This window comes from Symphalangus syndactylus, chromosome 5 (assembly GCF_028878055.3).
Source record: "Symphalangus syndactylus isolate Jambi chromosome 5, NHGRI_mSymSyn1-v2.1_pri, whole genome shotgun sequence".
In the NCBI taxonomy this organism is placed as follows: Eukaryota; Metazoa; Chordata; class Mammalia; order Primates; family Hylobatidae; genus Symphalangus; species Symphalangus syndactylus.
In genome coordinates this window covers 29,150,942-29,166,844 of record NC_072427.2, presented here as the reverse complement: position 1 = coordinate 29,166,844, position 15,903 = coordinate 29,150,942, and the positions used below count along the sequence as shown (strand labels likewise).

The window sequence follows — 15,903 nt, the reverse complement described above, 5'->3', positions numbered from 1 at the left end:
CAAATCTCCCCATGCCGGCAGAAGGTGAAGAGATTACTCCCTAGAGGGGCTGAACAAAAAGATCTGCATTCAGGACAGAAGGCAAATTGGAGGTGAGATAAAATACTGAAAACAGGAAGTTTAAGTGAAAATCTACATACCGAAATGGTGAGACAAGTAGCATCCTTCTACTTTTTGACTCATACAACATGTGTAGCCAGCTTTACATATCACTACCCTCATGTATCCCAGAATTTAAAGTACAATAAATTAAGATAAATAAATAAATTAAAAGAAACAAACTGTTGATACACACACACAAAGAAATGTATAAATATATTTTCTCTTTTATTAGCCTAGTTCTCTTAAAAATATAGAACTGTATCAAGAAATAATTACAAGACTATTGCTTCATTTATGACATACATATGTAAGATATCTGAAAACGGTAACACAAGGGGAAGAGGACATAGAACTTTGGTACAAAGTTGTTCTATTTTAACAAAATTAATTTAGTTTTATCCTGAAGTAGAATACAATAAGTCAAGATGAATACTATAATCCAAAAAGCAACTATTAAAGTAACTAAATAATATAATTTTTTAAAAAACAAGGAAAATAATACAACAAAAAGTGGTAATTTAATAAAAACAAAAGGTAAAGAAGAACAAAAAAGACTTGAGACATAGAAAATATCAAAATGGCAGACATAAATTCAGTCATACCAATAATTACATCAAATGAGAATTGACTAAACATTCCAGTCAAAAGGCAGAAATTAGCAAACCAGATAGAAAAGCAAAACCCAACTATATACAGCCTACAAGACACAGATCTGAGATACAAAAACACAAAAAGGATCAAAGTATAAGAAGACATACCATGTAAATAGTAGATATGCCTATATTTACCACAGAGACAATTTGACATTAATACAACAAATATTTTTTAAAAGTTAAAGAGGAATATTTTATAAAGAATCAATACCTCAGTAAGGCAGAACAATTATAAATTACATGCAACTAGCAGTACATCAAAATACATGAAGCCAAAATGTCAAAACTAAAACAAGAAATACACAGTTCAACTTATATTTGGAGATTTTGATAATTCCGTCTCAAGAATTTACAGTACAGAGAAAATCAGCAGTATACAGAAGACCAGACAATATCAATTACCTTTACCTAACTGACATTCAGAGAACACTCCATCCAACAACAGCAGAATGCACATACTTTCCAAGAGCACAAAGAACATTCACTAGTAATGTCCACGTCATAAAGTATAGCTCAATAAATGTAAAAGCAATGAAATCATACAAAGTATATTCTTCAACCACAAACGATTGCATTATAGATCAACAACAGGAAGAAATCTGTGATATCCCCAAATATTTGGAAACTAAGTAACATGCTTCTAAATAGCCCATGAATCAAATAAGAACTATTACAAAATATAGTTGTCCCTCAGTATCCAAGGGGGATTGGTTCTAGGACATCCCCTACCATACCAAAATCTGAGGATGTTCAAATCCCTTATAAAAAAATGGCGTAGTATTTGCACATAAGCTATGAACATTCTCCCATATATTTTAAATCATCCCTAGATTACTTATAATACCTAATACAATATGAGTGTTATATAAGTAGTTGTTATACTGTATTTGGTATTTGTATTATTCTTATCATTGTTTTGGGGTTGTCTTCCTGAATATTTTTGACCCATGGTTGACTGAATCTGCAGATGCGGAACCTCTGGATAGAAAGAGCCAAATGTATCTTGAATGGAAATAAAAATACAGTATATCAAAATTGATGAGAGGTGCTTAAAGATATGCTAAGAAAAAAAGTATACCTTTAAATGTTTATATTAGAAATGCAGGGAGGGTGGGGCAGGAAAAAAAAGAAAAAAACAAAAAAGAAAAAAGATTAAATACATATATAAATGTAAAAATATTTTAAAATCAATCAACTAAGCTTCAACCTCACGAAGAAAAGAAGGCAAAGCTAATCAAACCCAAAGTAAGCAGAAGGAAATAAATGATAAACATCAAAGTGGAAGTCAATGAAGCAAAAACCAGAAACACAACATAGAAATGCAATGAAACCAAAAGTTAGTTCTTTGCAAAGAGCGACAAAATACATAAACCATTAGCTAGACTAACAGGAAAGAAAAGTGACATAAGTTACCAAAATTAAGAATGAAAGAGGAGGCTGGGCACGATGGCTCACACCTGTAAACCCAGCACTTTGGGAGGCCAAGTCAGGCAGATCACTTGAGGTCAGGAGTTCATGACCAGCCTGGCCAACATGGTGAAACCCTGTCTCTACTAAAAATACAAAAATCAGCCCAGAGTGGTGGCACATGCCTATCATCCCAGCTACTTGGCATGCTGAGGCATGAGAATCACTTGAACCTGGGAGGCGGAGATTATGGGGAGCTGAGAGCGCACCACTGCACTCCAGCCTGGGCAACAGAAAAGAAAAAAGAATGAAGGAGAGACGTCACTATAAATCATGCTCAAAATACTTATAAAACAGTTACAAACAACTTTATTTTATTTATTTATTTATGAGATGGAGTCTCACTCTACTGCCAGGCTGGAATGCAGTGGCGCAATCTTGACTCACTGCAACCTCTGCCTCCCGGGTTCAAGCAACTCTCCTGCCTCAGCCTCCCGAGTAGCTGGGACTACAGGCACATGCCACCATGCACGCCCAGGTAATTTTTGCATTTTTAGTAGAGATGGGGTTTCACCATGTTGGCCAGGATGGTCTCCATCTCTTGACCTCATGATCCACCCGCCTTGGCCTCCCAAAGTGCTGAGACTACAGACATGAGCCACTGCACCCTGCCAAGAACTTTATAATAAGTTAGATCACTGAAGATGAAAAAGACAAATTCCTAGGAAGACATTAATTATCAAAGCTGACTCCAAAAGATACAGAAAAATCTCAATAGACCAAAAACAAGGGGGAAAAACTTAACTGGTAATTTAAAATCTTCCCACAAAGAAAAACCCAGGCCCTGATGGCTTTACTGGTAAATCCCCCCAAACATTTAGAAAGAAATAATACCAATCTTACGCAAATGATTTCTCAAATAGAGCAGGAAACATTCTATAAGGCCAGAATTGCCATAACACAAAAGCCAGACAAAAAACATCACAAGAAAACTACAGATAAATACCCTTCATGAACATGCCCTTGGCAAGAAGCCATCAACAAATAAAAACTATTATATATCATGACAAAGCGGGAATTAACCCAGGAATGCAAGGTTATCTTAATATCCAAAAATTAATGTAACATACCATATTAATAAAGAGTAAAACCCACAGTCATCTTAATGGACCCACAAAAAGAAGGATTTCACCAAATTCAAAATCCATTCATGTTAAAGGCTCTCAACAAACTAGAAATAGAAAGAAACTTCCTCAATCTATAAAGAGACTTTATCAAAAATCTACAGCAAATGTCATACACAGTGGTGAAAGACCGAACGCTTTCCCACCAAGATTGAGAACAAAACAAGGACACCCAACATCACAACTTCATTGAACATTACACAGAAGGAGAAAACCCGTGCAAGAGGGCAAAAAGAAAACAAAGAAATTAAAGGCATCTACATTAGAAATAAAGAAGTAAAACAAACTTTATTCGCAGATGCCATAAGCCTTTATGTATAAAAAGTACTAAAGAACCAAAATAATAAAAAAAAACCTACCCAAACTAATACAGACAGTCCCCAACTAATAATCGTTCAACTTAGAGCTTTTTGACTTTATGATGAGTTTATAAGGACTCAACTCCACCATAAGTTGAGGAACTCTGTCAGCAAGTTTAACAAGGCCATAAAAAACACAGTTGTAGAATGAAATAAATTAAAATCTACTGTATTTCTACATACTAGCAAGAAAAATCCAAAAATGAACCAAAGAAAACAATTCCATTTACAGCAGCTTTAAAGAGTACTTAGAAATAAATCTTTAAAAGAATTGCAAGACCTATATGCAAAAAACTACAAAACCTTGTTGTCAGAAATTAAAGGAGATTTAAACAGAAACATCATATTCATGGATTGTAATATACAATATTGTAAAGATGTCAATCTCCCTAAACTGACCTATAGATTCAATGCACTTTCTATCAGAATCCTGCAGAAACTGATAAGCTGAACCTAAAATTTATATGGAAAGGCAACTTTGAAAAAGAACAAAGAAGTTGGAGAATTTATACTAATTTCAAAATATGCTATAAAACTACAGTAATTAAAACTGTAGTACTGTCACAAGAACAGACATATAGATATCAATAAAACAGAATGGAGTCTAGAATATACCATTGCATCAATGATCAATTGATCTTTAACAGATGGTAAGGCACTTCAGTGGGGAAAGGATAACATTTTCAATAAACAGTGCTATAACTGGATATCTATATGCAAACAAATAAATTTACAAAAGTTAAAAAGAATTACAGAACTAAATGCTAAGTGCTCAGACTGAAACATTTCTTGAAGTAAACACAGAAGAAACTTTTTGTGGTTTCTTTTTGTGTTAGGCAACAATTTCTTAGATATGAAAACCACTGTATATAAAATGAAATTTTGATATACTGGACATCATCAAAATTAAAAACTCACATTCTTCAAAGACACTATTTAAAATCTGAAAAGATAAGCCATAGATTATAAGTCATACACTTCACAAAGAATGTATATCCAGAACATATAAAGAATTCTTACAACTCAATAATAACAAAATGACCCAAATGAAAAATGGGCACAAGCTTTGACATTTCACCACAGAAGATATATGAACAGCTAATAAGCACACTGACAACATGTTCAACAGCACCAGTCATTAGAGAAATGAAAATTAAAATAATGAAATATGACCACACACCAACAAGAAAGAACTTGTATATTTAAAAAACTGATCCACCAAATGGTGTCAAGGGTTGTGACGGAACTGAAACTCTCATTTGCTGCTGATGGCTATGTAAAATGAACAAACACTTTGAAAAAATAGTTTTAAGTTTCCTAAAAAGTTTGATATACATCTACTCTACAACCCAGCCATTCCTCTCCTAGTTATTTACTCAAGAGAAGCAAAAGTGAATGGCCACAAAAAGTCTCATATGCAAACATCCATATCAGCTTTATCTGTAACAGCCAAAAAAACTGGAGATAATCCAAATGTCTCAAAGAGGTAAAAGGACTGTAATTTGCATGACATACACACAAATACTACTCAGCAATTTTTTTTTAAAGAGCAAGCCACAGATACACACAACATGGAGGAATCTCAAAAAAACAGTGCAGAGTAGAAGATGACAGACAAGACAGAAAGTAAATCAGTGGCTGTGTTGGGCTGAGGATAGAGAAAAGAGAAATGGAATACCAAGCAGCATGAAAAATTTGGGTGGGGTGGTGATAGATATATTATCTTGATTGTGCAGATAGTTTCGCAATGGTTACATATGTGAAAACTCATCAAATTGTACACTTTAATAAGTGGCCAGTTATACCACAATAAAGTTGTGAAAAAAAATTTAAGTGTCAATTTCCATTTCAAGCGAGGGTGTGGAGCATCTGAATACAGAAACCATTACATTACTAAACAATTTGGTGGTTATCTACTTAAGTTGAATAGTTGCATGCCCTGGGCCCCAGCAATTCCATTCCTAGGCATATACTAGACTACAGTGTAAAAAATGTGATTACCATTGTAGTCGTAGTAGTAGTCGTAGTAGTAGTAGTAGTAGTAGTAGTGATTTGGAGGGACACAAAGGGGGCATTTGGGGAGCTGATGATGTTTGCTTTCTTGGCCAGGTAGTTACATGGGTGAGATGACAATTCATCAAGATGTACACTTAAATTTGTGTATTTTTGTTTGTTATAATTCATAAAAAATGTTTACTGTTTTTAAAAATATATGGTTTACTCCCCAGGTTAAAAACCTTGAAAATTAGTTAACCATATCCAACAATAATTTATATCAGTAAATTAGGAAAATACATCAAATCGAAGTTGAGCTTATCCTAGAAACGCAAGTCTGATTTAACATTAGAAAAATCAATCAACTAATTACCACATTAACACATTAAAGGAGAAATTTTATAGAATTATTTCCATATTAAAAAAAAAAACATAAAAAGCACTTGAAAAACTCAACATCCACCCAGCAGCATGACATCCCCCAGCTGAACTACTGCTATACCCTACCACAAAGGGCCAAGCTACTGCAGAGGTGTTGAATTCCAGTTGCTAGTGTACCCTCCCCTTAAAATTGAACTGAAGTGGCATTCCACTTATTGAAGACCTCAGGCCTCTGGCACACAGAAACAGTTGATATCTCCCCCAGACCACATACACCCCCGCCAATACCACTGGTGAGACAGCACCTCACATTTCCAGGAGCTCTGAGCCTCTGGCACACCAAAGTAATTGCACCCCCAGCACCATAGCTGATGCAGTACCCCCACCCCACCCCCACCCAGGGATCCAAAGCCTCTACTGACCCAAGTAGCTATGCCTTCTGGGGCTGACAAGATATGGCAACTTGGCTTCCAGGGATTCAGAACCTCGGCTAAGCTGTGAAACCCTGTGTTCTAGGCCAAAGAGACACAGTGCCCCATCTACCTAGAACTGGACTAGTCCCCCTACATTTCAATCTGCTGAGGCACCCTACCTCTCCAAGGGGTGGTTATTGCTGCATTGTTCCCTACCTCACAGGGCCCAAGATACAGACGTATCTTGCCATTCCTGGGTCCTTGTTGCCACTGGACCCAGCCTCATAGAGCCTGGGCTATTATACCAAGTCAGGGTCCCAAGTGACCACCGCATGCTCCTCATCACCCACAGCCTGAGCTACCATGTTACCCAGTTGGTTCTGGATCCCAAATGGCAACTGTTCACTGCTCACCAGGGACTGAGTCTCCAGAGACCCCTTCTTCCCCAGAATCATGCCAGTGCCTCACCCTGCCCCCCAAGGTCAGAAGCATGGCTACATCCCAGTCCCCTGGGCCCAAGCTGCTGGGGTATGCCCCACAGAAACAAACCCTGTGTAGTGGGAGAACTGAATCCACTCATGCCTTGGAAAGTGAACCTGTGCCTGAAGTCCCAGGTGCTACAGTAGTTTCACAAGACCCTAAGCCCAGGAACTTGGCTCCACAGCTGCTCTGGGCCCGTGCCCTATAACCCAGTGCTGCTGCAGCTGCCTGTGAGCAATGTCAGACCTGATACCAAAAGAGATCCCCCTCAATGAAGATTCCCTACTTTGGGGAAGACAAGAACAGGAAGACCCCTACAACCTTTGCCCCAATAACCTCAGCAGCCACCATCACTGACACAGACTCCTATAGCCCAGACCACTGAGGCACTCACAGTCTTCACTGACATTGATCACAACTAAGAAGCTGCATGACAACTACACCACTGCACCCATACAGAAGCAGAGCCACTGTGTCCTACACCCAAGCAGTACCCTCAGGCCCATCTTCAGGTGAAAGTCTTCCCCTTCCCACTCTGTAAAGTTGGAAAGATATGACTGCACTATCAGATGTACAAACATCATGGCAGGGTCACAAGAAACATGAAAAAGCAAGGAAATATGAAACCACTAAAAGGAACACAATAACTCTCCAGTAACTAACCCCAAAGAAACAGAAATCTACAAATTGTCTAAAAAGGAATTCAAAATAATGAACTAAGGAAACTCAGTGAAACATAAGAGAATAAAAACAGACCATTCAATGAAATTAGAAAAATAAATCATGATCTGAATGAGAAATTCAATAAAAGAGATATGATTTAAAAAATCTCAATAAAAATCTTAGAGCTGAAGAATTCAATGAAATAAAAAATACGACAGAGGGTTCAACAGCAGGCTAGATCAAGCAGAAGAAAGAATCTTGAAGGCTTCTGAAATGACTCAGAAGAGAAGAAAAGGAAAAAAGAATGAAGAGAGGCTATGGGACACCACTAAGCAAACAAATATTCACATTGTAGGAATTCCAAAGGGGGAAGAAACAGAAAAGTTTATATAAATAAAATAATTGGTAAAAACTTCCTAAATCTTGGGACTTAGGAGGAGATATCTACATACAAGTCAATGAAGCTCAAAGATCCTCAGATAAACTTTAGAAGGTTCTCTCCAAGGTACATTATAATCAAACTGTCAAAAGTGAAAAGACAATGAAATAATTTTAAAAACAGCAAGAGAAAACTGTCTAGTCACATATAAGGGGATGTCCATCAGAGTATCGTTGGACTTTTCTGCAGAAACCTTGCAAGCCTGGAGAATGGGATGACATATTCAAAATGATGAAAGGGAAAAAAAAAATCTGCCAGCTAAGAATACTATACCAAGGAAAACTATCCTTCAGGAATGAAGGAGAAATAAAGTCTTCCCCAGACAAATAAAAGTTGAAGGAATTCAATGACAATAGACTTGTGTTACATGAAATGCTTCTTCGAGCAGAAAGAAAATTATAATAATTACCACCATGGATACATGTAAAGTATAAGACTCACTGGTAGAGATAAATACTTAGTCAAGTCAGAATACTTCGAAACTGTAAGTGTGGTATGTAAACCATACATGTCTCTATTATGAAGGTTAAAATCAAAATAGTCAAAAATAACAAAAGCTACAGTAAGTTTTTAAGGAATACATAATATAAAAAGAAGAATATTGTGGCATCAAAAACATAACTTGTGGGATGGACAGTAAAAGTCTAGTTTTTGTATGTGCCAGAAATTATCAACTTAAACAGCTGATAACAACTTAACAGTTGTTAAGTGTAACAGTATAAGATGTTTTGTATAAGCTCATAGTAACCACAAAACAAAAAACTATAGCAAATATACAAATAATAAAGAGATCATTATTTAATGATAAAGGGGTCAGTTCATCAATGGGATGTAACAATTGTAAATATATATGCATCTAACACTGGAGCACTAAAACTATAAAGCAAATATTAATGGACATGAAGGGAGAAATAGATAGCAATATAATAATAGTAGGGGACTTCAATACCCCACTGTCAACAACAGATAAACTAGAGAAAAAATAAATACTAGACTTAATTGTACTTTGATCAAACGGACCTAATATACATAGGCAGAACATCCCATCAAAAGCAATACATTTTTTTCTGGTCCACATGGATCATTATCCAGGATAGGCCATATGTTAAACCACAAAACAAGTCGTCTTAACAAATTTAAGAAGATTCAAATTGTATCTATTGTTGTTTCAGATCACTATGATATAAAACTAGAAATCAATAAAAGGAATCTTGAAAATTTCATAAATACATAGCAATTAAATAACATGCTCCAGAATAAGTCATGAGTTAAAGAAGAAATCAAAAGGGAAATTAAAAAATATCTTGGGACAAACAACAATAGAAACGCAACATAGCAAAATCTATGAGTTGCAGCAAAAGCATTTCTAAGAGGGAAGTTTATAGTTTCTGCATTGCAAAGAAAAAAATCAATAAAACATCAGCCTAAGGAATGGGGAAAAATATTTAGTCTATATATCTAATAAAGAGTTAATATCCAAAATATATAAAGAACTAGGCCAGCCACGGTGGCTCATGCCTGTAATCCCAGCACTTTGGGAGGCAAAAGCGGGCAGATCACTTGAGGTCAGGAGTTCGAAAATCAGCCAGGCATGATGGCACACACCTATAATCCCAGCTACTCGAGTGGCTGAAGCACAAGAATCGCTTGAATCTGGGAAGCGGAGGCTGCAGTGAGCCAAAATCATGCCACTTCACTCCAGCCTGGACAAGAGAACAAGATTCTGCCTCAAAAAGGAAAAAAAAAAAACAAAAAACAAACAAAACAAACAAAAAGCAATATATATATATTAAAAAACCTCATACAACTCAATAGTAGAAAAACAAACTGATTTTAAAATGGGTAAAGAATCTGCATAGACATTTCTCCAAAGAAGTCATAAAAATAGTCAGTAGATATATGGAAAGGTGGTGTACATCATTAATCATCAGAGAAATGAACACTAAAACCATTATGAAATACTAACTCGCACCCATTAGATGACTATTATCAAAAGGTCAAAAAACAAATGTTAGTGAGGGTATGGAGAAAAGGGAACTCTTTTACACTGTTGGTGAGAGTGTGGCTTGGTACAGCCATCTGGAAAACAGTATGGAGGTTTCTAAAGAAATTTAAAATAGAACTACCATATGACCCAGCTGATCCCTCTTCTGGCAATATACCCAAAGGAAATGGAATCACCACCTCATAAAGATATTTGCACTTCCATGTTTCCTATGGCATTATTCACAACAGCCAAGATATGAAAGCAAACTAAGTGTCCATCAAAGAAACAATGATAAAGAAACAGCAGTATACATATCATTTAGCCCTAAAAGGAACAAGACATTGCCATTTGCCACAACATGGATGAGCCCAGAGAACATTATCCTAAGTAAAATGAGCCAGACACAGAAAGAAAAATATTGCATGATCTCACTTATATGTGAAATCTTAAAAAAAAATTCAATTATACAGAGATAGAAAACAAGGTATTGGTTATCAGGGGTATGCATAAGAGGGAGAGGGCAGAAAAGAGGAGATGTAGATCAGAGGACACAAAACTGCAGATATGTAAGATGAACAAGTCTAGAGATCTAACGTACAACAGGAGGGCTACAGGTAATAAAATTGTACAGTATTGGGATTTGTGATAAATGAGATTTTAGTTGCCCTTGCCACTAAAACAAATAAAATGGGTAACTATGTGAGAAGATAGATACGTTAATTCACTTCACTATAGTAACCCTTTTACTATCTATATGTATTCTACAACATCATGATGTATACCTTAAATAAACAACAAATAAAAACTATTTTTTAAAAAACCTAAGGCAGATATCCTTAATAGTTAATTGTGGAAAGCATTCCTTATAAATAAGATGCCCACTAACAAAACAAAAGGCATAAAGATGAGGAAAAAAACCCAAACTATATATTGGTAGATGGTATGTTTATTTATGTAAAAAATGCTAAAAAAAAATCTAAGATTAATTATTAGAATGGTTAACAGAATTTATCGAGGTTGCTGAAACAAAATAAATGGTATTTCTAAACACCAGCAACATACAAATTTTAAAAGCACTTAAAGAGATTCTATTTATAATTGTATAACAAGATAAAATAATAACTAAAAAATATCATAAAATGTGTACAAAAAATAAAATAGGAATAAACATAACAAGGATGAGAAAAATAGATGCAAGGAAAACTACAAAACACTGTTGAAAGGAACTGAAGACACAAATAAATGGAAAGACATCATGTGTTCATGGACTGAAAAACTCAGCCCTGTTAAGATGTCCATATTGGCTGCCTCATCCTTTACAAGCAGCCCACCCTGAATTCTCTCTCTTAGTGTATACATTTAAAAAAAAAAAAAAGCCATACTTCCCAAAGCAATCGATAGATTCAATGCAATCCCTATCAAAATCCCAATGACTTATTTTTTACAAAAATTTAAAAATGCACATGAATCTCAAAGGATCCTCAAGCCAAAACAATCTTGAAAAGAACAAAGAGGCTTACATTTCCTGATTTCAAAACTTACTACAAAACTACAGTAATCAAAACAGTATGGACTAGCATCAAAACAGACATGTATAGTCCAATGAAACAGAACAGAGAGCCAAGAAATAGAGCCATTGTATGTAAGTCAAATAATTTCGACAAAGATGATAAAACCATTCAATAGAGAAAGGACAGTCTTTTCAACAAGAGGTGATGGGAAAACTGCGTATGTGCAAAAGAATGAAGTTGAACCCTTACCTTATACGATATACAAAAATTAACTAAAACTGTATCCAAGATCTAAACATAAGACCTAAAATTATAAAAACGTTACAAGAAAATCCAAGCAGAAAACTTCACAACATTGGATTTGGCTATGATTTCTTGAATATGACAAAAAAAGTAAAGGCAACAATAACAACAACAAAAATAGACAAATCGAACTACATCCAAATTTAAAACTCTTGTTCTTCAATAGACATTATCAACAAAATGAAAAGTCAACCTACAGAATGGGAGAAAATGTCAGTAAATTGTATCTTTGATAAAGGGTTAATGTCCAGAATATATATATATAAAAAAAAAAAAAAACTCTATAACCCAACAAGCAAACAGGCAAAGGATCTAAGTGGTAACCTCTCCCCAAAAATACAAAGAAGTGGCCAATAAGCACATGAAAAGATGCTTAAGGTCACTAACCACCAGGGAAATAGAAATCAAAACGAGAATGAGATGCCACTTCACACTCTTCAATAACGCTATTTTTAAAAAAACAAAATAACAAGCATTGGTGAGGATGTGGAACCCTGTGCAATGCTGCTGAGAACATAAAAATGGTACAGCTGCTATGAAAAACAGTAGGGTTCTCTTAAAAAAAAAAATAAAATTAGTATATGATCCAATCACTTCACTTTTGGAATTAAAAAGCAGAGACTAAAACATACATTTGTAACACCCATGTTTATAGCAGCATTATTCACAATAGTCAAAAGGTAGAAGCAACTCAAGTTGCTTCAACAAAGAAATGAATAAATAAAATGTGGTATTACACATACAATGAAATACTACTCAGTCTTAAAAAGGAAGAAAATCCTGTCACATGCTACAACATGGATGAAACTAGAAGACGTTAGGATAAGTCACAAAAGGACAAATACCGTATGATTCCACTTATATAAGATCCCTAAAGCAGTCACATTCATAGAAACAGAAAGTAGCATGACGATTGTCAGAGGCAAGTGGGGGTGTGGAATGGAGAAAATGGGGAGTTATTACTTAGTAGATAAAACATTTCAGTCTCGGAAACTGAAAAAATTTCTGGGTACAGATGGTGGTGATAGTTTCACAAAAAAGTCAATGTACTCAAGGCCACTGAATAAACGTAAAAATGATTAAAATGATAAATTTCATGTTATTTATATTTTTTGTCACAATAAAAAAGCATACAAAAATCCTTTATAGAAAAAAAATTTTCTACTTGGCTTGAACATGTAAGTTTGGTGAAAGGATATAAAGATGTTTTGAAAGACCTAAACCAGTAGAAAAACATTTAGTAGCATGCTCATAAATTAAAATATTCAACATAAAAATATCAATCTTAACGCCTGAATTTATAGAGTCAATGCAATTCCAATTGAAATGTTATAGTTTCTTTTTAAATATGGAACTGAGCAAGCTGATTCTAAAACTAACACAGACATGAAATAGGGCCAGGACAGTCCTAATAAAAAATAAGGTGAAGGATAGTTCCAGACACCAACAATTATTATAAAGCTTTGATAACTAAGGCAGATGACAAAAAAAATGATCACTGGACCAGAACACAATAGTCCACGAGCAGACCCACACATATATAAAAACTTGGCTTATGTTAGAAAGCCTTGCAGATCAGCAGGAAAAAAATGCATTTTTCAATAAAGTATGCTAGAATAACTGGGTATCCACATGGAGAAAATGAAGACTCCTACCTCTAAATACACAATAAAACCAATTGCAGATAAATAAAGACTATTAAAGATAAAACTATAAAATTTTGAAGAATGTCTTATAACTTAGGATAGAAAAAGATTTCATAAATAAGACCAAAAGGCATAAATTATAGTTTGTTCAGTTCTACTAAACTGCAACCAAGAGTTATGTTAATCAAAAGACATCATAAAGAAAGAAAAAAGGTAAGACACAACCTATAGGTATATTTGCAATATATATAACTAACAAAGAGTTAGTATCTAGTAAAGATAATCCCTAAACATCAATAAGAAAAAAAAGACCCCAATACAGGAATGAACAAAAATTTGAATAGGCACTTTGCATTAAAAAACCCCGAACAGCTCATAAACATGTGAAAAAGTTGCTCAGCCTTATTATTAAGCAGGGACAAGTAGAAAAGCAAATTAAAACCACAAAGAGCTATTTTTTCACATCTACCAACTTCGCTATAATTCAGAAAGTCACAAAATATCATGTCAGTAAGGTCACACCAATAAAAGGGACTTAGGCTTGTCCAATTATATGTTTTTTCCTGTGTCTTTAAATCTTAAACAAGTGATTAAAACTAAGGGATAACTGAAGGTCATATATCATCATCAGTGTGGCAACACGCTGACCAGACTATTTCCATCAAAAAAAAAAAAAAAAAAATCCACTACTGTGACTCTTGTGATCTAGCCTTTCATGTCTGACAGAACATTTCCAAACCTGGTCCTCTAACCTTCTATTACTTATGCCCTCAGTATCTTCCCCAAAAGTCTCTTTTGCTGAAGCCATCCAGAATCAAATTATATATTTTTTTATTTGAGTGTGGCGGTACACACCTGTAGCCCAAGCTACTCAGGAGGGTAAGGTGGGAGGATCACTTGACTCAGAGAGTTCAAGATCAACCTGGGGAACATCGCAAAACCTCATCTCAAAAAAACTCTACATGACAGTAAATGGCTTTAAGACCTCAACTTGAATATTCACTCAGTGCAAAATGTTCATCAAGATAGCAAATGAGATACCTAGCTCTTTCCCGGGCTGCATCCTCACGGGCTTTTTCCTTTTCTTGCCTCTGTTGTTCAATTCGGGCTTCTTGTTCTTTCCTCTTCATTAACAATTCTTCTACACGGGCCTGCCGTTCTGCCTCTAGAGCTCTCTTGCGTTCCTAATGTTAGAAATATTTTTTTCCAATATTAGAATTATGTGTAAACTAAAAATGATTCAAAGTAATACACCTTTCACCAAACTTACATGTTCAAGCCAAGCAGAAACATGGGCTTGCCACTAGGTACTCTGCTTCTTAAAATTTAAACAAAAATCAAATAGCAATGATATCTGGTTTCTGAAAGTCATTTACCAGTGTTACACATAATTCAGTAAAGACTTCCTTTTTTACGCAAACGCTGTGTTGTATTTGTTTTGTGGGAACTTGTGATGGTTAATCAGCCGCCAGCGAGGCTAGAATACAAAGCAGGCAGAAAAATATGAAAAGAGAGACTGGCCTAGCCTACCAGCCTACATCCTTCTCCCGTGCTGGATGCTTCCTGCCCTCAAACATCAGACTCCAAGTTCTTCAGTTTTGGAACTCGGACTGGCTCTCCTTACTCCTCAGCTTGCAGACACTCTGTTGTGGGACCTTGTGATTGTGTGAGTTAATACTTAATAAACTCATATATATATATATATACACACATATATATATACACACATACACATATATATATATCCTATTAGTTCTGTACCTCTAGAGAACTCTGACTAATACAGAACTTAATATATGTTTTCTGATTAATCACTTCTAAAGCCTTGTGTTAATATATGGTTATAGAAATACCTGAATACGATGAAAAAACCATAGTTAATAGGTTTTATTTCTGAACTAAGGTTTCATGATGGAATTAAGTAAAGACAGCTTGTGAGAAAGAGAAAGAGGTAATATAATAGAGCATAGTGGGTATAAGAGTGGATATCAGGTCAGATTCCCTGGTTTTGTTTCCTGACCCCATTATTCACTAGCACAGTGACTCTGGGCTACTTAGTTACATTCTCTGTGCCTTACTTTTCTAGAAGATAAATAATAATATGTATTTCTTAGGATATTATAAAGCACAGATGAGCTAATATATGAAAAGCACTTACCATAGTGGCATATATAAAATTCTCAATAATTATCATCATCATCATCACCAAGCCAGAAGATAAATCATCAAAACTGGGTAACTTCAACATGAAATATTTGTCACTCATGAAATATTTGCCATGAATATTTGTTCCTCATGTTATTGATATGTTTCTCTGAATCCATACCCATTCCCCAGATAGCACATACAACCTCTTGGTAGCCTCTCCTCTATAATTAAT

At 35.1% G+C, this 15,903-nt stretch overlaps 1 protein-coding gene across 14 annotated transcripts in view; it reads right to left on the bottom strand.

The window, feature by feature from the left end:
* SCAPER (S-phase cyclin A associated protein in the ER) overlaps window positions 1–15,903 on the bottom strand; it is a 581,035-nt gene that overhangs the window by 380,047 nt on the left and 185,085 nt on the right. For all 14 annotated transcript variants that reach the window (XM_055277642.2, XM_063638678.1, XM_055277646.2 and 11 more), the window contains one exon: window positions 14,565–14,707. In XM_055277642.2, coding sequence (XP_055133617.2) covers window positions 14,565–14,707 — 143 coding nt within the window. The remainder of the gene's footprint in view (window positions 1–14,564; window positions 14,708–15,903) is intronic.